The 23,243-nt window shown below is 36.6% G+C and overlaps 1 protein-coding gene across 1 annotated transcript in view; it reads left to right on the top strand.

The window, feature by feature from the left end:
- The first annotated feature begins 6,916 nt into the window (after window positions 1-6,916).
- LOC135218446 (uncharacterized) overlaps window positions 6,917-23,243 on the top strand; it is a 94,530-nt gene continuing 78,203 nt past the window's right edge. Inside the window, exon 1 of the mRNA XM_064254761.1 lies at window positions 6,917-7,293. Coding sequence (XP_064110831.1) covers window positions 7,276-7,293 — 18 coding nt within the window. The 5' untranslated portion in view covers window positions 6,917-7,275. The remainder of the gene's footprint in view (window positions 7,294-23,243) is intronic.

Raw genomic sequence — 23,243 nt, 5'->3', positions numbered from 1 at the left:
ATTGATATATTTTCATATATGTACCGAAGGGGAATTTTTAGTTGATAATATTTCGAAATTATTATCAACTAAAAATTCCCCTTCGGTACATATATGAAAATATATCAATTCCGAGGTAGAGCGAATTAGATGTTAAAGGACATTTGTAGCTCGAATGACTTATATGAATCACGGTGAAGTGATAATTATTCATTATTATATATATATATATATATATATATATATATATATATATATATATATATAAAAGCCCTAATTAAATTTTGCATTAAGCAACTCTAAAAATGTACAGTAAGGTCCAAGTAGTGCAATGTTTTGATCTTCGTGTTTTGCTTTTGTACCAACGAATGGAAGGAGTTGACAGACAATCCTCTTATAACTGCGACACTTGGCAGTCACTTCCCTTTAATCATCCATCCAGGATGAACTGGAACTGGAATATAGCTTTGACAAAACTATTTGCATCCACAGAAGTTTTGGCATCTTTTTCCTTATCTATTAGAGCAAGTAGAATTCTCTCAGGTTGTTGCTCTACAGCTTTCACACCCTCCCATCTACAGGACCAGCGTGTCTCACTTACAGACTTCAATTTGATGTATGGACTGTATGGTGTTGGGTCAATATCTGGCATTTGTACAGAACGGAGAACATTCTCTCGCTTAGGTGTATTAAAGTAGTGGATGGACTGGACAACTCCAAGTGCATTCCCGATGATAGTATTTTGCTGCAATGTATCCTGTAGTGCAAGGTTGAGTAAACATGTAATAAAGTGTTCTCCGAAAATGTTAAAATTTGCGAGGGTTTTGTAATTTCATGATGAAAAAGTATACAAAACCACTTCATTAATAAACAACACTTTACACACGTCACTTTAGGCCACTTAGAAAACAGTCACTAGCATAAATAGATGTGTAATTGTTAATAACAAAAGGAAATTCAACTTCTCCTTCACCAACACACAAGACACCATTCCACGCCTTTCACAAGATAACTTTGCTACTATTTTCCTGTTTCTTAAACACACCAAGTCATTTTCTATATCTATAAATGTTTTATCAAAAGATAGCAGACTGAAACACTTTTCTTTTTCTTACCTACACTATATATTACTCACATAGAAATAATTAAGCAAGGAATACCGAGAGAGGAATCACAGGAGTGTCAACTATCTGCCTGCTGGCTGCTGTGTTTCCCGTTTCGGTAGCAGTATAGCCAGAATGCATAAGAACATTGCCATATGGTACTTTGATGATCGTAACATTGACTTATCATTAGAATGTTATTATGTATTAAGTTTCTAATATTACAGTTTCTCTACTGATTACCGTTCCTTATTACATTAGTTTTTATCATGTACTTATTTTTACCTTTATATTCAATATTAACTGTGCTGCCTAACTAAATTATTTGGCAATAATGCTATAGAAATAATGGCTAGTATATCGTAAATTGAAAAAGAAACCCACAAAGTCACTGTGTACAGTTATTTTACTCCACACTCGAGTACTTTCAGGTCCTATCTGTGGCCCATTTTCAAGAGTTGTCAGCCTGGGTCAAGGCCCATCAGTCCTCTGACAACTCTTGAAAATGGGCCACAGATAGGGCCTGAAAGTACTCGAGTGTGGAGTAAAATAAACTGTACACAGTGACTTTGTGGGTTTCTTTTTCAATCTTCAGAAGAAAACTGAAAAAAGTTTTTGTTTGGTATATCGTATATTACTGTACAGCTGTAGCCGATGGTTGATAATTAATGATAAAGAATACATAATGAACAATATACGATATCTAACAGAAAACCATTATAAAATCATCGGCACAACGATTTAAAGGGACTTTTCGAGACCTTGTTCTCCAACCATGAAATCAGCAATGGATGCATTTCAGCCTGCTGATGGTAAGACTCTCTCTCTCTCTCTCTCTCTCCTCTTGCACGACATGTTTGTTCATAATTTTAGCTTCTAACATATTCTATAACAACCATACATATTACATATGTATACTCTCAATTGTAATGGTAATTCACATGCGATTATTTATTATTTGGTTACAAATACAGGTTAATATTTATTTTTATTCTTATGCTTATTAAAAAAAAAAGCTTTCCCGAATGCCCAAATATCTCAACCAGAAATGTTTAGAGAGGATATAACAAAAAGATAAGGATAGCACACAACTGTTTCGGAGTGAAACAAATGAAAACAAAGAAACATCGAATAGAGAAAGTGATCTCAAGAAAACTGCAGCACTGAGTTGTAAGGAGAGAAGACAGACACGAGGCAAAGTTAATTCATGTGAGAACTAGAGACACCGGTGTAAATCTCTGAGCTGTTTTAAGAGTGAATCTAAAAAAGAATTAAGAATGGTGTGTATGTGTATACAGCACAAGTAACCGCATACAAAGGATGTTTAAAGCTATTTTCCTTTCCTTTTTCACACATTTCTTCTGAGGTGAAACCCATAGTCTCAGAGCAGCCAGCCAGGAGGCATCCTAACAAAAGAGGAACAACAAACATCCATCCGCTGCAATCTTCTTAACTTGACTTTGCCGCTTTTGCTCGCAACGGTAGGTAGGTAGGATGGCGTTTTCTGTGAACAAGGTATCATTTTTTTGTGTCAGTTTCAATACCACTCAGTTTGCTACGAGGTTTTCCTAGGCTACAACTAAAATGTGGAATAGCTTGCCCAGTGCAATTTTAGAATCTTCCGACCTACAAGTGTTTTATGAAGCGAGGCGCAAAGTCATTCCTGCTTTCCGCTGACGTCCGAAATCAGGTGTATCGTTCTTGTGTTCTGTTCCCGGAAATGGATTGATTTATCATCTTTTCTTGGAACTTTTCTCTTTCTGCAATCTGGTTTCCGTTTAGAACTATCTTGTTTGTTGACTCTTTCCATAAAGGTTTTCAACTGAAGATTTAAAGAAAGAAAAACCATAAAAGTCCAAATGGACTTCACTCTTGGTTGTGAGTTTTTTGAGCCCTGCCATAATAGGGTCTGGAAATGCTCTACATAAGGAGGTTGGTTTCCCTCACACTGAGGGACCTGGGGCAACCCGAAAAAGATGGTAAGGGATGGTAAGGGAGAGCATCAGTGTCAGCAACGCACACACACACACACAGTTCTGAGGATCGTGCTTTCAAGGAGCAAGGGACTGACCGGGATCACTGGCGAAGGAGGAAACGGATCAATCACAGAAAATGCAATAGAATAAGATACGAATTAAATCGTTTGTTCTGAGGTCTATGTTGGCATTGGTCTTCTTATGGAAGGGAAGATCTGACCTTTCGCCGCCATTCGCAAGGAGACCAAAATCTTCCAAGAGTTTCCAAGGTCAACATGTACGGAAATTTTACTATTTCTTCCTATATATTTAGCAACGATTCGCCAACGAGACTTGATAAACCAGTTATACAGTAAAAGAAATATTTTTGGGGAATAACTTAGTTAAGATTGCTATTTCCAAAGACTGACGCCACAGAATTCCTTCCTGTACACTGGAAAATCATAACGATTTCCATCGAAAGAAAAGTCAAAGCACTTGTATGATTATCAATACCTATTTTTTTTTTCTCTCTGAAAACCAAAAAGACATTCCAAAAACCATAAGACAGGAAAAAAAAAAGTTACAAAGTACTCATTTAGTATGGCATTCAAAATGTACAAAATATAAAAAATCAGGAAATGAACAATTTTAAGGTATTATATTACAATAATGAGCCTTCATTATTAACGCTGAATATGGTTGGGATACATCGTGTATATATATATATATATATATATATATATGTATATATATATATATATATATATATATATATATATATATATATATATATATATATATATATATATATATATCGACCAGTGCTTTATTTGTACACAAGAATGATTTTTACCATAGTATAAACTGGGAAAATTCATCTGAGGTAATTTTCTGTAACCATATTGTAAAAAGAAATATGATTGAATCTGCCTTTATTAAGCATTTTAACAATCAACTTATGAATCTGAGTTCAGGACTTTTTAAATTAGATAGTTACCTTGTTTATAAAATTGTAAGGAAATACAATGTCACCTTTTAGCAATATCCTTTTATACTAACTGCCGTTTCAGTTCTTAAGCACTTTTAAAGTATTCTTACTTGTTTGGTAGTGACAATTTGTAATGATGGTTTTCTTGTTAATGGCTTTGATCTGTGTTTTTTGTGAAATTTTCTTGTTTATGTTTCTATTTATTTATTTTACCTTATACGCCGAAGAAATGTACGCAATACACGAAAGCGCTTGGTACCTGGTCTTTCATTTTTCACCTTTCATGGGCTATTTACCTACATATTTGGTGACTTATTGCTGATATATATATATATATATATATAATATATATATATATATATATATTATGTATATATATATATTGTCACACATGCAAAGAGACATCATAGTAGGCTGGGAAGGGGGTAGGAACGCACAGATTCCCATTTATACAACAGTATGTATTATGTTAAAAATGACCACATAGGAAATATTAAATTATAATCAATTACAATTAAAGTCAATAGCAATTATATATACTTACGCATTCTAAAACTGCACAAAAGAGAATTTAAAATGAACTAGAAAGGAAAAACACAAGACGCACCCATCAGAGTAAGAGAAGGTAAGGCACTAAAGAATAGAACATAGAACAGATACCAACGAACAGTCAAGTTATGTTATGCAGAAGGGAACAGCAGATGATTGACAATTTAGTGTGCCTATGTTCCCTACTTTGCGTAGGGCCTCAGTTGTCATATTTCATTGGGTTTCTATGTCAGAAAGTTTGCGATTAAACCATCTGCAACCCCTATGGTTACTCACGCCCAGAGTCAAAGTATACCGGGTCTGCTCACGAGGCGGTACTAAAACGTATCACCGCCCCTTGTGAAACGTCATCAGTTACAAAAGGACCATATCTCTATGAAACTATATTTACGATAACATTTTCATATGACTATTTTTGCGATGGCGTTTTTTTATATAAATTTTCCTCTTATTGCATGTTGCCGTATACTACGTTAAAGTACAACTAATGCTCTTTCAAATGATATATGGCACATTACAATTACAATTACGATTACTTTCAATCCCACAAGCGCGCACAGAAAAAATTATCTACGCACACATAAATGTGCAATTACTTCATCCGTCAACCTACATACATTCACGTTTCGTAGCGTATCTGACTAAGGAATAATGATAGAAAGAAACTGGAAAATGGATTAGAAAGCTGATAAAATTTACTATACTATGCATAAATAAAATTGGAAGATGGACCAAAATTTTTAAATTTTATGTAAATATTTACCACATTTTTCTTACATAATTTTTCATCTTATTACATTTAGCCATATACCATGTAAAAGTACAAAGAATACCCTTTCAATTGGTATATGACACATTACAATTACAATTATTTTCAAACCCATAATCGCACACAGAAAAAATTATCTACGCACGCAAAAATGATAAAAAATTAAGCATTCCTGGGAGATCTGAAATCTAGCCCGCCCCTTGTGTAACGTCATCAGATACATCCAGCCAGACTGACGAATAACTTTTTGTACTTTTCCCGAAAATATTATAATCGTTTAAGCCATGCATAATTAATACCTATATGTATACAATTTGCGTTATATGTAAACTTATGTGTTCGGAAGTATATTTATGTGATATGAAGTGCTAATGAGAAATTTGTTGGATATGTGTTCCCTGTATCATTTTCTTCATCATTTATTCCTTTGATACCTTGTATCGTATATGATGTAATTCTTATACTTTTGATATTGTTTTCTTTTTTGTGGCCAAGTCGTGCAAATGCAACTGCCACTTTTTACACTGCCTGTATCCACATTTTCTTTGTATTTATTGCATAACAATAAGTATTCTTAAGAAGATTTGGAAAATATAATTAATCTATCATTCTAACCTTTAGCATAAAAAAAAGTTGCCTTTCAAAGTGAGGTATGAACACAGTGACAGAACTAAATACATTTCTTAAGAATGATCTAAAATCTTGATAATATTACTATAAACCTGAGAGAAAGAGAGAGAGAGGAGAGAGATAGAGAGAGAGACGAGAGAGAGAGAGAGAGTTGTCATGTTATAAAAAATGGACTTGAAGAGAATACAGCAAACCAGTTTATAGGTAAGCAAATAAATAAGTAAAGAATAAACATATGAAGAAAGCTGGAGTAACTATGTGTGTTCAAACTGGTATATTTTATGTGCAATAAAACAAGGCTTGGTGGCTAAATGAGAAAGTGGGTATTAAGTAAAATCAAACATGTGACCTCTGTACAGATTTTATCAAAAACACCATGCGATATGGATTAAATGTATAAAAACTTTAGCTTCTTTAAGCAATTCAATGGAGACGCACAGGAAGTGTTGAGCAGACCCTATATACTTTGACTGCTCACGCCCATGTGAGAATTGGCTCTGCCTGATATGTATATTTGTACTACATTATATATATATATATATATATATATATATATATTGTATAAACATATATCTATATATATAATATATATATATATATATATATATATATATATATATATATCTCTATCTACTTATATATATATATATATATATATCATATATATATATATATATATATATATATATATATATATATATATATATATGTATGTATGTATATATGATACACGTGTGTTTGTGGGTGTGATGATAGATCGAGAACCATTCTGATTTTTATATAATTTTGTACCTTGCTGCCTTAACCTTCCTGAATATGAAAAATTTGGTCATTTACTGAAATATCTTTTTCACTACAGTTTCATTTTCGTTTTCAGACTGTGAAACCTTCTCCATCACGACCCATTTTCAGCCCATTTCGCGAAACCTGTTGACAGCAGAACATCCTGACGCCTCGTGCATTTCTGTGACGTCACCGAGGAGGAGGTGGGGAGAGAAGTGGCGAGGCGGAGGCGTGGGTGAGCGGCGACTGCGACTGCGAGCGGCACATTGAGACTTGAGAGTCTGATTGAGTGAATGAGTGAGTGAGGGCCACACAAGCTCTAAGACGACAGTGCCGAGTAGAGTGGAGCTCTCCTTGGAAGAACTCCGGTGCATTCTGCTCCTGGGAAGAGGAGTGTGCTTTTGTGTTCTGCTTCTTGTGTTCATGGATTGATCGTCTATTTTTTCTTCGCTCGAGGTCGATGTCGTTCTGGGAGGACTTCATAAGAGGATCATCTCACTGGGAAAACATACAACGATGCTCACCATAATACAGGTAAATTCCAATAGATAAATGAATAGTACTAATCTCGAAACCATTAAATTGTGATGATATTTCTCAATAACCGCATTCAGCAAATCGTGAGATGCACATTTTCTGAATAATGTCTATATATGTATGTATGTATGTATGTATATATATATATATATATATATATATATATATATATATATATATGTCGTGTTACCGTATATTTTATTAAAAGATTGTACGCATGTACATGGAACCATACATATTTCAAATTAAATTTGTCATTACAAACATATTGTAGTATATGTATTTACTTATTTCAAACAAACGTCTGCGTACACGCATACAAACGCATATATTTATATATATATATATATATATATATATATATATATATATATATATATAGATATATATATATATATATAGGCTATATACATACACACACACGCACACACACACACACACACATATATATATAGATATATATATGATATATAGATATAGATAATATATATATATATATATATATATATATATATATATATATATATATATATATATATATATTTAATGTTAGTGTGTATGTATGTCGAAGCATACCCACAGTAGAATGATAATAGCTTAATGGGCGATGTGTAAGAGTGGACTCGGGCGTGTAGTTGACTGTCGTAGGAGGAGGGAGGAAGGAGGAAGGAAGAAGGGGAAGGAAAGGCGTGAAAGATGAAGAGAGGCGACAAAGACAGAAACGTCAAGATAGCGAGAGAATCCGGTGCCTCGATCAACTGCACGGGGACGGTTCATGAAAAATTATTTTTTTTTTAGCTTTCTTATGAAAATGCGATCCACCATTAAGCTAGAAGAAAGTAATTTCGGCGACTTACTAAACTGGAATGAAAGAATCTGTTTTCATGATGCATAACGCGGGCTCTCAGCCGCAGGGGCAAGTCAGAGGAAAGAGAGAGGCAAAACTGAACCTCTTAATTGGATGATACGTGAAAGTTCGAAACACTTTGACAATCACAAACAAGTTTGCGAAAAGAAATTCAATCCAAAACCTGTGCTCTGAATCCTAAATGACAAAAGTCAATTATTTCTAATAGTTGAACCGAGGAAGACGACACTCAAAACCTAATAACTACATCAGACCACAAATGCAACAAAAGATAATCAGAAGAAACAAAGAAAAAAAGATGAGACCAAAAGCATTTAATGCTTCGAATCAGTTACGGTGGTCACCGATGCGTGGAGAGAGAGAGAGAGAGAGAGAGAGAGAGAGAGAGAGAGAGTTGTTGGGGAAGAGAGGGAGAAAGTGACGATTAAACAATCTGCGGCCAAATATCGGCCCTCGCAGCTGATCACCTCCGTCCCTTTCGCTGAACTCGAGACCAGAGCCTAAAACTGACGCGTGAATTGCTATTATGGCTGAATCTCTTTTCGGTGACACAGCTAAAACACCTTTATTTGGTGGGTTGAATAGTAATGCTAAACATGAAGTGCATTGTACTAAAACTAACTGTACCAAGATACAAGAATATGTAAAATAAATAAATTAATAAATAGACAAACAAATAAATAAATAAATAAATAAATAAATAAAAGGTCTACTGATACTGACAAACTTAACTTGCATACTTACAGCATTTCTACAATAAAGTGTGGATTGGAAGAGCCAATATACTACAGGAGGAATGCCAGATAAATACTAATCCATGCTCATTAGCAGAACGAGAATTTAACACTAACCATTGTCTTCTAACAAAACGCTAAGACCTAGTATACTTGGACAAATGGATGAACAGACAAAATTTCAGCTCGGTAAACAAATCTCAGTCTTTACTGACATCAGTTTAAATAAATTTACCTCCCTCCATAACAGCCTCCCAAACTTACTACATTGCCTTTTCCACTTCTGAATGCAGTTGCTAATAAAGGCTTGGACATTTAGGCACTTGGTAGGAAGCGCAAGCATAACGCACTTCCAGTAATAGGCTAACATTAGCGTGAAGTGGCGTGGAGGGAAGGAAGGAAGGAAGCAAGGAAGGAAGGAAGAAAGAAAGAAAGGAAGGAAGGAAGGTAGAGAGGCGCCCTGAAGAGGCGAGCGTTCGAGAGGAACGGAGGAAAGGGAGGAAGAAGAATTGGGAGCCGACTAGGCCTTCCCCCCCTGGCCCCCTGTGAACGGGAACGTGGCCGCCTCGTGGGTGTGTGATGTGACGTGGGAAAGTACATGCGAAAAATGTAGTGCTTACATTTGGATGGACGAATTAATCCAGAATTATCAGAGCAAAAAGTATGACGTGACCATTCTCCGTGTTAAAAGGCGTGATGAATGAGATCATTTAGTATACCTGTATCGAACGAAGTCTGAAGTGGCGACATGGCAATCAGGTATCAGGTAGTATGATGATGCAAAAAATTTAACTGCTCATTTTCTTTTCTTTTTTCCGGAAGCATGACAAACGTTTTTTTATTATTGAAATAAATGTGAGGCTGTAATAGCCATGGCGATATATAAATACTTCCAGTAAAGTTTTTGTATTTAGACAAATGTTAAAACATATAAACTTCCAACAGTCATATAATTCAGAGAGGATGTTTTATGTTTCATTTGCCATGAAACATAAAACTGATACAAAGCCTAATCTAGACCAAAGTTATATAACAGAATTCTCAAACTTGAATGAAATGAAACATCCTGCAATGCTTTCTCTCTCCAGAAGTGAATCGGCTGATGATATTCGTATACAACACAAACACAGCATATTTGCCAACGCTTCTTGGAGCCAGCCATGCCAGGATTTCTCTCAGAACTCTGCACACACACACACACACACACACACGCACGCACGCACACACACACACACACACACACACACACACACACACACAATTGAGCAGGGCAAACGTCCGTTTAAAATCAGGCCTAGAAGTGAAACCTGCATCCCTTTTGTGGAGTGCAGATTGACATGTAATGACTTATGGTGTCAGTTTTGATTAAGAGTATTTCACAGTTTAATCTCATGAAAAAGTAATCGACTTGAAATTCGCCATTCATTGTCAGCCCACTCATCCTTCCTTAGATGTGCCAGAATACAAAAATCGCAGTCTAACTTTCTTCAAGTCATGTTTAACAAAATCAGAGTGAAAGCCAGGCAGAGAAAAGAAAGACGACTTTATCTGCAGCCTAGACGATAAATGCACTTCCTTAAAAGCCATTTTGCAGCCTAATCAAAATTCACGCATGAACACCTTCAGATGAACAACAAACACGAAAGCAATTTCAGGCTTCCATTTTCTTTTTGAAACACTTTATTCTAGAATTCGGATTGTAATGATAATACTGACTGATGCATCACTCAAAAAATAAATACACTCAAGACCTCACGCAAAATTCGACGCATGCTGAAGGAAATTTCTCCAGTTTTCAACGAATGATTGCATTCGCACACCTAAACAGCTAGTCTAGGCAACACTTGACATCGATCAGTAACTGTCGAAACTAGACAAACATTGTATAAACGTAACATGGATCGCGCCAGACTTGATCTTTGTAATAGCTACATTGTAACGCATTCGTTGGCTAGCCGTGCTAATAGAGAGAAAGAAATAAAGTCGGTCAGAATAGAGAGAGGAGAGAGAGAGAGAGAGAGAGAGAGAGAGAGAGAGTATTTTCGTCGCTCACACTCCAAATGTTTTGCAATAGATTAGTTGCAATCATTCTATTTCATAAAAACCCGCCAAAATTGTAACTTTTCCCTTAACTTTTTAGTGTTGGCGACTTGTACTTGAATCTACAAACAGCAATGTGTTCAGGAAGTCTTTTTACATATGACACGTATTAAGGTGAAAGCGAAAATTATCAACAAGGCATTGCGTCAAGAGTTCTTTGTGGAAAGTGAAGAAGAAATAACGCGAAATAACATCCACTATTCCTGCCCGCCCCGAGGCAAGTAAGACTTGCTGAGTAAAACTCTTCCCGGGAATAGAGCAACTAGAGACTTTATGTGATGTTGAATCACATACGAATGAGCTCTCCGCAATATTATATATAGTGTACTCTCAAACTCATTTATTTAGTGAATTGCTTTCATTGTCCTTGCTACGCTAAAAGCCTCATTTCACCATCATCATTATCAAATTTGATTTACACTATGGTAAGGTTTATTATTACAATGATTCAAGTTGTTAGTATTTGGGTGGGTGTCTTCACTGTATGTATCCGTTTCGTAAAGTCTGTGTTCCTTAATCATTTCCTTATCTGGTCGTCAAGGATGCAGAACTGGGTCCAAGGATAGGGCAACGCAGGATTATCAGACACTAGCCTAACACTTCGTGCAGTGTTCTACACACACCCGTTCATCGAGGAATAAATTCTAAGGCTGCAATTACAAGAGTGTATTAATGCAGATTTCTTGTTTCATGATGATCGTCTCTGTTCACTTTCTGGGTTGCAAATGGTGTCCATTTTCACGAGGCGAGGCCTCGCAGCCAGCCAAGAACCCACTAATAAAGGTCCGGATGGTAATTTGGATGGACAGGGAAGTCACTGGCTTTTTATTTTTTTATTTATTTATTTTTTTTTTTGCTGTTGTTCACGATGCGTTTTCCGCTTCCAAAGTTACCGCCACTGTTATAAAAGTTTCCATTAAACTCTGTAGGCTCCGTAAAGTGGTAGGGCCGTCAGTGCGCCTCAAACGTTGCACTGTAGGCATTACTTGAGGTTCTTTGCAGCGTGCCTTCGGCCCCTGCCTGCACTCCCTTTCATCCTTTTTACTGTATCTCCTTTCATAATCTCTTCCATCTTACTTTTCCATCCTCTTCTAACAATTGATTCATGGTGCAACTGCAAGGTTTTCCTCCTGTTACACCTTTCAAACCTTTACTTTAAATTTCCGCTTCGGCGCTGAATGACCTCATAGGTCCTAGTGCTTGGCCTTTGGCCTAAATTCTATATTCAATTCAATTCAGTAAAGTCTGCAGGCAAAACATCAGCTTTGGTTATATAGATCAGCGGGTTTGCTTTTTGGATGTGGAAAGCTTCAAGGAAGTAGACTTTTCTTATAAGGAATGGAGTCCAGAATTTCAACAGCGAGGAACTTGGTCCTCAGTCTGTTGAGGGATGGACGGTCTTTGTGTGGTGGCTGGGCAGGATTTCAGAGACAATCAGTGGTCATGCACATGAAAGCTAATGACGACATGAGCTGGGGTATATATACTTATAGATGGCATCAGATCTCTTAGGATCTTTTGCAGAGATCATGTTTCCTGTATTATTTAATAAATCAGGTTGAAAAAAGTCAATTTTGTCGTCTGCAAAGTGGTAGTCACCTTTTCGCTATCTACATGACTTTATCATGGCTGAATCTACTGTGCATTATTCCTTTGCAGATTCATCTAATGGTGTTTCCCTCATCGGTTACTTGGGTGTTTTTTATGCCATTAAACAAGGGTGGAACAAATTTTTTCATTTCAAAGTGCCTGTGAGAATATCCCAACACAAATAAACAACGAATGCATGGTAAATTCAGAGAGGCTGAAGGCGTCGTGAGGAAGAAAATTACAGAAATACCACCACTAACTCGCCAGGTGACAAAATTACCCTTACTTTTACAATAAGAAATAAATAGCTTTCCTGGCGTGATTTGAAGACATCTCATAAGATACATATGCATAAATACCTGGTTGGGAGGTGCCGTAAAACTTGTATCAGAATGACCGCCACCAGGACCTTTAAGATTTTCCCATCACCTTCATTGGGACACTATCTTCAGCCACTACAGTATGGATCATGGCACAAGGGCTGAATGACAATGGTGTTGAAATTCCAGACCCAGCCCTTACCAACCCTTGATAACTCACTAAGAAAAACTAATGTAACGTTCTCCAAAATCTTTTGGACATAAGCTTAAAGAAGTGCTATCTGGTAACTTGTTTCGAAATGAATGAAGCCATCTCATAGCAACCATTGTTGTTGGTTTATTTCACAAATTCCCAACATTTTCATATTTCAACTGCATTTTTTATTTTACTGCCCTGCAGTCTTTTGACTACATGATCTCCCCTTGGAGAGTCCCAACAGAACAGTATTAAATTCTTAGCTTGACCTGTGGTTGATCTTTTTGGAAAACGTTGCCATTACATGTCTGATCCTAGGATGATAAGTTTAGGAGTTGCTGGTGTCAGAATGGAAGGCACTGAATTTCCTTTCATACCAGAGTGCCAACCTGTGAGGGAACTTTGTCCTCAGGTAATGAGATACGGCCGTTTCTCTGATTTAGAGACAAGTTTTGATGGATGGTAATTTCACTCTTCAGGGTAAGCGCTCTTTGTTATTCTTTCCAAAGAAAATGGCGGAGAGACGAAGGTCAAGGTCCTAAGTTTCTCTAATCTTTCAAACATTTTATGGTTTCAAGGATAAATATGGCTAAACCTTTGGGTGCAGCTAAGCCTTCACCTCAAGTGACCCTCCCACTCATCTTGTGCCATTCAGTGGTGAGACCAGAGAGGACCTTGATCGGTGACAGGATGACAGAAACCTTTTGGTGGGAGCTCCTCTGAACTATCCCCTCTGAAGATGCATCTGTTCTTGGATTCCCACCTTAATAGCTCATTTTTCTGAGGTGTGTAGACAAAAGATATACTTCATCTGCATATCACATAATGGAAATGCAAGCAGCTTTGCTAGTGATGCAAACATTCCAAGGGCAGTTGGTATGTTTCTCAGTAGTGTTACTGAGCAACAACACCACCGTAGTGACATTTCAATAAAGAGGGAGGGGCAGTCACCCTTTCTCTCTGTCCGCTGGAAGGCAGCTACATGAGCTTGCAATTCACCATGCCATTTAGCTATCAACTGATAACATCCCTGGCAGGCAGAATATTCTGGCAGGTCAGCTCAGCCTCTGGGGTCAGGTTGCAGGGACAAAGTAGGCTCTACACATCCATGAATAGAGGAGAGGCTGTTTGAGCTTTGGGGAACACGTCCCATCTAAACGGGAAGCTCATGGTACTCTGCTCCACTGTTCCAAAGTCATGGGCAGCTGGATGATGCCTTCCAGCACCCTTGAGACATTCAGGATGTCTATGCCCTTCCACCGTTTTACCTAGTTTGTTTTGTGAGTAAAGAGGGTTTTGATCATCTTGTTTCTCAAGTTGACCTTTGTGGCTCCTTGTTGGCCACATTATTATTATTATTATTATTATTATTATTATTATTATTATTATTATTATTATTATTATTATTATTAGATGAGACCTATTCAAATGGCACAAGCACACAAGGGCTACTAACTTGAAATTCAATCTTCCAAAGAATGTTGGTTTTAACCTCCCACCAAAGGCCCCACACTGCAGCAGTAACTGATCATGATACAGAGCCAGTGATTTTTCATTGCCCTGGGGAGATGCAAACTCACGACATCTGAGTGGCATGACACTGTACTAACCACAATACCAGCAGACCGGGTGAATGGTTCCAGGATCCACTTTCTTTCTTGGTCAAGGCACTAAGATGGATCCCTCTTGGCTCCCATAACATTATCAGCCACAAGTTCAGATGTACCATCAGACAGTTTATTTTCTTTCTTTAAACCTTCAGCCAAAAGCCCATACGGAAGGAGTCAGCAAACTATTAACACAATATGGTTTCAGAGGGGAATCAGCCAGCAGAAAAAGAAAGTTATAGGAAAAGGCTGTAATTTGATAAACATGAGGGAATAGAAAATAAAACTGATATATCCAAAATTTAGATGTCAGCAGAGAAGAGAGTAGGAATAAATTTGCTCCTTGCTTAAATATTTGGAGATCAGAAGACTCCACAACTGCACAAGGCAAACAATTCCACATTTTAGTTGTAGCTAAGATGAAGTTTTAGGAAACTGATTATATCAAACCTAATGCTAGAAAAGGACAGTGTTTGCAGCAACAGCCTACCTGGTGTTACGAAAAAAAAATCAGCTAGATGAGGTAAAGTAAAGTACAAACCATATGGCATATTCTATGAAACAAACATAATGATCTCACTTTATCTTTGTGCCACAGGTCAGCATTAAAAGTTGTGGAAATAACCTGATTGATGATATAACTTTATCCAAGGGTTTGAGTTAAGAGGCCGCACCAAAGACCACACTAGAGAGCAAGGAAGAAGAGGAGTTAAAACATTTAGATTTTATAGCTTCATCCTCAAACATTCTCAAAGTTTTCTGCAAGATATCAACTTTTGAGAAACAGAGGAAGCAATATTAAATATATGCTTCTCAAAAGTAAATTTCCTTATCAAAAGTTATAACTAAAATCTTAAAAGTCACTAACATTTAAACCATATAATCTAAACGTAGATCAGGTAAAAGAGTTCTGGATTGACTAATGGTCATACTTTGAGTTTTAGAAGGGGTAAGCTTCATGCCTCAAAGCCTACTCCACACTTCAATATATGTCAAGTCTCTATTAATGGATTCTGTAATCAGAGATCTAAGGCATGAAGAAAGAACACGAAGAAGGAGCATATGCAATCAGTTTGTTCTCTGGATCTTGCAACATGTCAGTAGTATATAGATAATGAATAGCAAAGATCTTAGAACACTACCTTGATGAACACTTGAAATGAGATATTATGAAAGCTACTATACTGGCCACCAACACAGACCCTCTGGTTTCTGCTTATTAATTATTCATTCAGAATATTAACAAAAGATCCACTAGTTCCCATTAATCTTTGCTTATAAATAACTAAACTTAAAACTAAACTGACCATGTGTACCTCTGCACCCTCATCAAAGCCACTCTTCAAGACAGTGTATATTTACAAGAGTGTACCACATATGCCAAGCACTTTAAAAACCCCAAACTGTAATGCTAGTAGCAGGTTATTAACCTTCATCAAACCTACAGAGAACAGAGATCTTTAGAAAGCAGCTTCTAAAAATACGTAGATAAAACGAGGTTAATTTAATTGGCCTATATCTAGAGGGACATGAAGATGGACTTAGTCCCTTAGGTATTGCAGTAATGCTTCCTCCAAACTGATTTTCTGAAAATAGCTGTAATATATAACACACACATATATATACTATAGGCCAATGAGCAAAACCTTGACTTCCCTGGACCTGAGCTCCATTGAATACAACTTAAGCTTTGGAAAGCATGACTGAGACAACACTCATGAAAGAAACAGTGATACTCTTGTTGCAGGACTGCAAAAAAAAAAAAATGTCTGGATACCTCCACTGTTTCTTTGCTAACAAGTACAAAGGAAGGTAGACCATGTTTTGTGATTGTATTGTAGAAGAGACCTCCCTCCATTCAGAACTTCTGTTCAGCAGATCTATGACTTTCTCATTTATCTTTGCTGAAACAAACATCACTTAGTTTATGATGAAACGCTATCACATTTCTTAAACACAAGTTTTCAGACTGAAGGGTTTAGACCTCTCTTCATCAGTCACGTTGTCTATGCTTATGAAGACCTTCATTCTCTTTGAGAAACCTTTCCTCCTGAGTGGGACATAACTCTCATGCTCCACACAATTACCCAGGCACTTTACGACCCCCTGGGAGAAGTCTCAGACCAAGATCTCATACTCAAGGTTGTCTTTTTGCTATCTTTAACCCTCAGATTTTGTTGGTGGTGACTCAGTACCAGATGCTCTTGTCCCTTATGTGCGCCATTCAGTACCTTATGAAAAGAACAGGTCGCCTTAGTTCAAAGTTCTGGAGGCTTTTGTTAATATTGCCACGCGCCAGGATTCTAGACGTCTAATAGCTGCGCATTCTGTGTATTTAGTATCAAAGTAAGATTCTGGTAACTACAAAAGATCCATGGATTCTGAGTGTATAGTATCTGTAAAAGATCCCTGGATTCTGAGTGGCTAGTACACTGCTTCTCAACCTTCATTTTATTCCTCATTTCATGAATTCTCAACCTTCGTGTGGCTCCCTTTCATTTTTCTCCAAAATTCCACATGCACCCAATAAAAAACAGATAAAAAGGATAAAGTAAATAAATAAATGAATAAATAAATAGGTAAATAAATAAATAAATAAATAAATAAATAAATAAATAAATAAATAAATAAATAAAATGTTGATGAAGAAAACTCATTTGCTTTATAAAAACTAAATTTATTACAAACTTGACAGTTATAATTATCTTAGTTGATGGATTATTGTAGTATGCTTAATGCCTTAAATTGAATCACTACACTACAAAATACCAGCCGTCACTAGCAGCATTAGCCTCACAGGAAATTTGAATTTCGTTATGGAAAAGTTCACTCAACCTCTGCATACATTATAACGCATTGGTGGGAAGACTGAAATTGTTTATTTTCACTCACTTGATGATTCCGAGGTTGTTTCATTGACAATGCACATCTCATGTCAGGGTCCACATCTAGTCGGTTTTGGTTCTCATTCTTAACTTGAAGAAGGGTGGAGAAACCAGACTCACATAAATAGGTAATTGAAAAAGGCTAGAGTAGTCGAAGTGCAATTTCACTAACTTTTGGATATGACATGCATTGAACACCAGAATATATTCTGAGATTTTTCTTCATAGAGATCTTTGGCAGCAGAACCATTTTTGAGACCAAGGAACTCGTCCTGGACATCACTGGGTATATTAGTAATGTCAAGAATGTCAGAGAATGGATTCCTCACCAACTTCCCTTCTTCCTCCATGATTTCTGGAAAGTATTTTCCAAGTGTGTTTTCTAAGGATCTCAAATGTTGAGTGATTTAAGTTTTAAGTAATGGCTCAAGGAGACAATATTGTTCATTCTCGTCAAGGATAGTTTAAAGGTTTTCAAACATGGCAACATTCCCAGCACCAACTTTCCTTTGCCAATTCTGGAGCTTGGCAATAAATCCACGAAGACAATCCATGTGGTGAAAGACATTTTTTCTTTGCCTTATAGCTTAAGATTCAACCTATTTAGCTGCTCAAATAATATATATCTGCTAAATATGCAAAGCATGACTCAACAGGTCAGCTTTCCCTTGCACTTACAGGAACAACATTCTGATTTCTAACAATATTTTGAAATATAATATTTGTAACAGTCTGCTATATCCCCCATAAATTCTTGTCATGGCCCCCAGGTTAAGAGCCCATGGCCTAGCATCGGTAAAAGATCCTTGGATTCCAGGTATCTAATGTCTATAAAAGGTCCATGGATTCTGAGCACCTAGTATCTGTACAAGATTGCTGTATTCTAGGTATCTATTATCTGTAAGAGATCTTATAATTCCGAGTGTTTAGTAGCTGTAATAGATCATTAGATTGTGAGTGTCAAGCCTGTAAAAGATCCCAGGATTTAGAGTGTCTAGTACCTGTAACAGACCTCTGAATTCTAAATGTCAAGATCCCTGAATTCTGAGTATCCAATATTTGTACACAACTGCTTGATTCTGTGTCTACTGTCTGTGCAAGATTCATAGATACTGTATGCCTAATATCTGTAAAAGATCTATGGAATCTGGGTCTAGTATCTGCATAAGATTGTCAGATTCTGGGGTGTCTAGTATGTGAAAAAGATCCTTGGATTCCAGGTGGCTAGTATCTGTAAAAGATCCCTGGATTCTGAGTGCCAAGTATTGGTAAAGGATCTGTGGATTCTGAGTGTCACGTCTGTAAAAGATCCCTGGATTCTGAGTGTTAAAATATTGGTAAAAGATCCATGGATTTTGAATGTCAAGTTTGTAAAAGATCCTGGAGTCTGAATGTCAAGTCTGTAAAAGATCTCTGGTTTCTGAGTGTCAAGTCTATAAAAGATCCCTGGATTCTGAGTGTCTATATCAGCAAAAGATTCCTGTATTGTGTGTGTTTACTATCTGCGAAAGATTCCTAGATATTGTATGTCTAATATCTGTAAAAGATCATTGTAAAATACTGTGGGTGTCTAGTATCTGTAAATGGTCCCTGGATTGAGCGTCTACGTAGTATCTGTAAAAGATCACAGGATTCGGGGAGTATGATATCTGTAAAAGGTCCCTTGGTTGAGTGTCTAGTATCTGTAAGAGATCCCTGGATTATGAGTGTCAAGTATCTATAAAAAATCCCTGGACTCCGGGTGCTGGAATTTTGGTGTCTAAGTATGCGTGCAAGGTTCCTGGATTACATGTTCGTATATCTGTCTAAGTCCTAAGATTTCAGAAGTCTGGATGCTTTGTGAGTCCTGGGGTCTTCTATTTCTGTAGAAACCCGGCTTCTAAGTATTTAGCATTAGTGCAAAATTTCCGGATTCTGGGTATCTGGCATCTGTGAAAATTTCCTGGATTGAGTTTACTACCTATGCAAGATTTTGGGATTCCATGTGTTTAGTAGGTGCATGTTCAAGATGCTTGGATTCTGGGCGTCTGGGACCTGTGCAAGTTTTCATGATTCCGGGTGTGTAGTATCTGAGTAAGATTCCAAATTCCGAGTGTCTACTAATTGTGTAAGAGTTCCTGATTCCAAATGTCAAGTATCTGTATTTGTATATTAGTTTCCCGGATTTTGAGTATGTCAAACATGACCACCTTATTTTTTTCTTTATAGTATTTGATGATTCTTGTAATTCTTGGTTTTCATCTCTCTTTCTTTGCGTGTGTATTTTACGCGCGTGTGTACAGTTAGAACTCCCCCCCCCCCCTTCTCTCTCTCATTTTATGTGCCTGTGTGTGCAGTGCAGCGAAAACCATCTCTCTCTCTCTCTCTCTCTCTCTCTCTCTCTCTCTCTCTCTGGGCTAAGGAGCCTTTTAGTTTGGACTAAGTTTATACTGAACTACCTACGTAACGTTTATGAAAATGCTGAAGTGAGACAGTTTGTCAGCCAGAGTCAGTCTCTCTTCTCTATTTCTCTATTCCCTTCTTCACACACATAACTTATGTAGTTGTTTATCGGCATATAAAGAAAAGAAACAAAGGTAAAGTTAAAGTAACCGAAACAATAATAAAAGGCTCGTAAATGCTGTAAATAAAAACGGTTGAGGCGTGAATTTTTACTCCTCTAAACTAAGGCGTTCAAGAAACGACAGATCCTCCAGACTTTGTAATAAACCCGTGGACGCCAATCTTTCATACACTGAATGCTTGACTTGAGCCTCTATACCTCCTGGTCATCACTCTTCTTTGCTATAATCGATATCCAGATGAGCATCTGAAGAGCAGGTTAGACAAAAGGAATAAAAAGGAACGTACTGAAAATCGGGCACAGACCTGTGCATTTCAAAGTCTAGGTAAGAAATTTTGTCGTTTGAGTCCTTGGCTCATTAGGACAATATTTTATATAAATTCTAAATTTCCTATGGCATATTCGTTATGATATTTTGTTTTAGATGACTTTCGATGAACTATACATTTTTATAGATCATTTACTGTTCCCCTAGTAATTACTTCAATATTTTAAACATACAATGCAGTATCCGGGAAATATTTTAGAATATCCGGGTAAGGGATATAATCTCACGAAACGAATAATTTCTCTTGGGAGATTTGAACTCCAAGGACTAGTACTAAGTACGGTGAAACTGATTCATCTACACTGTTTCGCCGTGTTTAGTACTAGGCCCTGGCGAGTCAAATATATTTCGCCGTGTTTAGTACTAGGCCTTGGCGAGTCAAAGATATTTCGCCGTGTTTAGTACTAGCCCGTGGGGATCAAATGTCTCCAAGTGCCTTTGATCCCCGCCTAGGGGCTAGTATGAACAGGGCGAAACGGTGTAGGTGAATCTGTTTCACAGTGTTTAATGCTAGCCCTCTGGGATCAAATGTTCCTAAGCGAATTGGTTATTTCATATGCCCTAGGGATTTCGTGAATTCCCTGGATTTCATATATTCCCTGTAGCATATATACAAGAATGGCAAGCAGCCCTTGACCTGCTGTAACGAAATGAAGATCAGTAGCCACTTCGTAACAGTTCAGAATGAAACCGTTGCTCTGAATGTAAAACGATCGTACAGGTTGAAGTAACGAGTTACCTATCCGGTATATCATTTCACGCTGAAGTCATAAGGTCTGTACACACCAGGAAACATTGTCTGCAAACACTTTTTCCAGCGTATTTGCTTCCCATCCAGAATGGAAAATATTTAGTTTCTGTGTATATGTATATATACATATGTATAAGGTATGTGTATGTATATATATATATATATATATATGATTATATGCATATATATACACATGTACACTGTGCATGTGTGGTTAAAGGCGCTTCACTATACGTCCTGATTTCTCGGTTCCTAGGTTCGCGCCCGGGAGCCAACGAAATTATTATCAACTAAAAATTCCCCTTCAGTTAACATATAAGAACATATATTAATTCTGAGGAAGAGCGAATTAGATATTAAAGTACATTTGTTGCTTAATGCATATATATATATATATATATATATATATATATATATATATATATATACACACATATATATATGCTTAAAAATCACAGTAGATGCACGTGACTTCATTAAATAAGCGAATACCATAGGAAAATGATAGGCAGAAATCCAAGCGCTTTCGTCTTTACTAAAGACGAAAGCGCTTGGATATAATATAATATATATATAATATATATATATATATAGATATATAATATATATATATATATATATTGTATTTTATATTATATATATATTATAGTAAGGTGATGTATACATAGATACATACATGCAAATATACATACATATATGTATGCATGAATACGTGCATTATGTATATATGTATCTATTTTCAATTCCGCCAGAAGCAAGTTAGAATGACAGGCTCCTTTTTCTAAAAACTTCCTCACCCAACTCTCTTTTTTTTTCTTTTTTCTTCCTCCTCGAGTTCATTAAAATAGCCAAGTAGATTACAGAGGCTCCTGCACCGACAGGCATCCTGACGACAACTGGGGTCTGGACAGGAAATATTGTTTGCAAACATTTTGGAAACTGTTTGCAAACTTTGTTTGGAAAGAATGTTTCCTAGTGTGGACAGGCCTATACGCATCAGGAGTCATCTTGTGGTTATTAAAGGCAATGAAAAGTTGTAAAAAAGCAGTTGTAGCCTTCAATCATTAGGAATTAGGTAAAACCTGGTTGTAGGAGTTGATCATTTGGGTTCAATGTCTTCTAATTAATGATTGTGTGCGTGTTTGATTTATTGATGAAGTGATTGTAGCAGAAGTGTGAAACGTTTTGAACGAACGGCGTCATCGACCTGGACACAAATTTAGGCTAATTACTGAATCCTCACGTTGGTCTCGTACTCAAACTGGGATAGTGTGGACTCCCGGTCTCTGACACCATTGGTAAGTACTGGGACTCGGCCTCGGATGGTTTAGATTTAGGCTTGACCTCGGATGCTATAAACTTAGGGCCTGTCGACACCAGGAAACATTGTTTGCAAACAGTTTGTAGACTGTTTGCAATCTATGTTTCCTGTTCAGAACTTCAGACCTCAGTTGTCGTTAGGACGTTTGTCGGTGCAGTAGCCTCTGTAATCTACTTGGCTTCTTTAATGCACTCGAGGAGGGATAAGAGAGAGAGAGCGATAAAGAGATGAGTGAGGAACTTTTTAGAAAAAGGAGAGTGTCATGCTGACTTGCTTCTGGCGGAATTAAAAATAGATACATATATCCACGTATATATACTTACATACATAATATATATACGTGTATATATATATGAATAATATATATATATATATATATATATATATATATATATATATATATATATATATGTATATATATAGTGTATATATATATGTATATATATATATATATATATATATATATATATACTATATATATATATTATATAGTATATATATATGTATAAACATATGCAAACATTATACATGTGTATATATACATATACACACTGAAACACTAAATGTTTTTCTATTCTGGATGGGAAACAAATATGCGGTAAAAAGTGTTTGCAAACTTTGTTCGCATACCTTAGGTCGTCTCGATTTATTTGACCGTCTTTTTAACGGTATGAGTTCACGATT

Source organism: Macrobrachium nipponense, chromosome 9 (genome assembly GCF_015104395.2).
Source record: "Macrobrachium nipponense isolate FS-2020 chromosome 9, ASM1510439v2, whole genome shotgun sequence".
Classification (NCBI taxonomy): domain Eukaryota; kingdom Metazoa; phylum Arthropoda; class Malacostraca; order Decapoda; family Palaemonidae; genus Macrobrachium; species Macrobrachium nipponense.
This window is presented reverse-complemented; position numbering and strand designations above follow the sequence as displayed.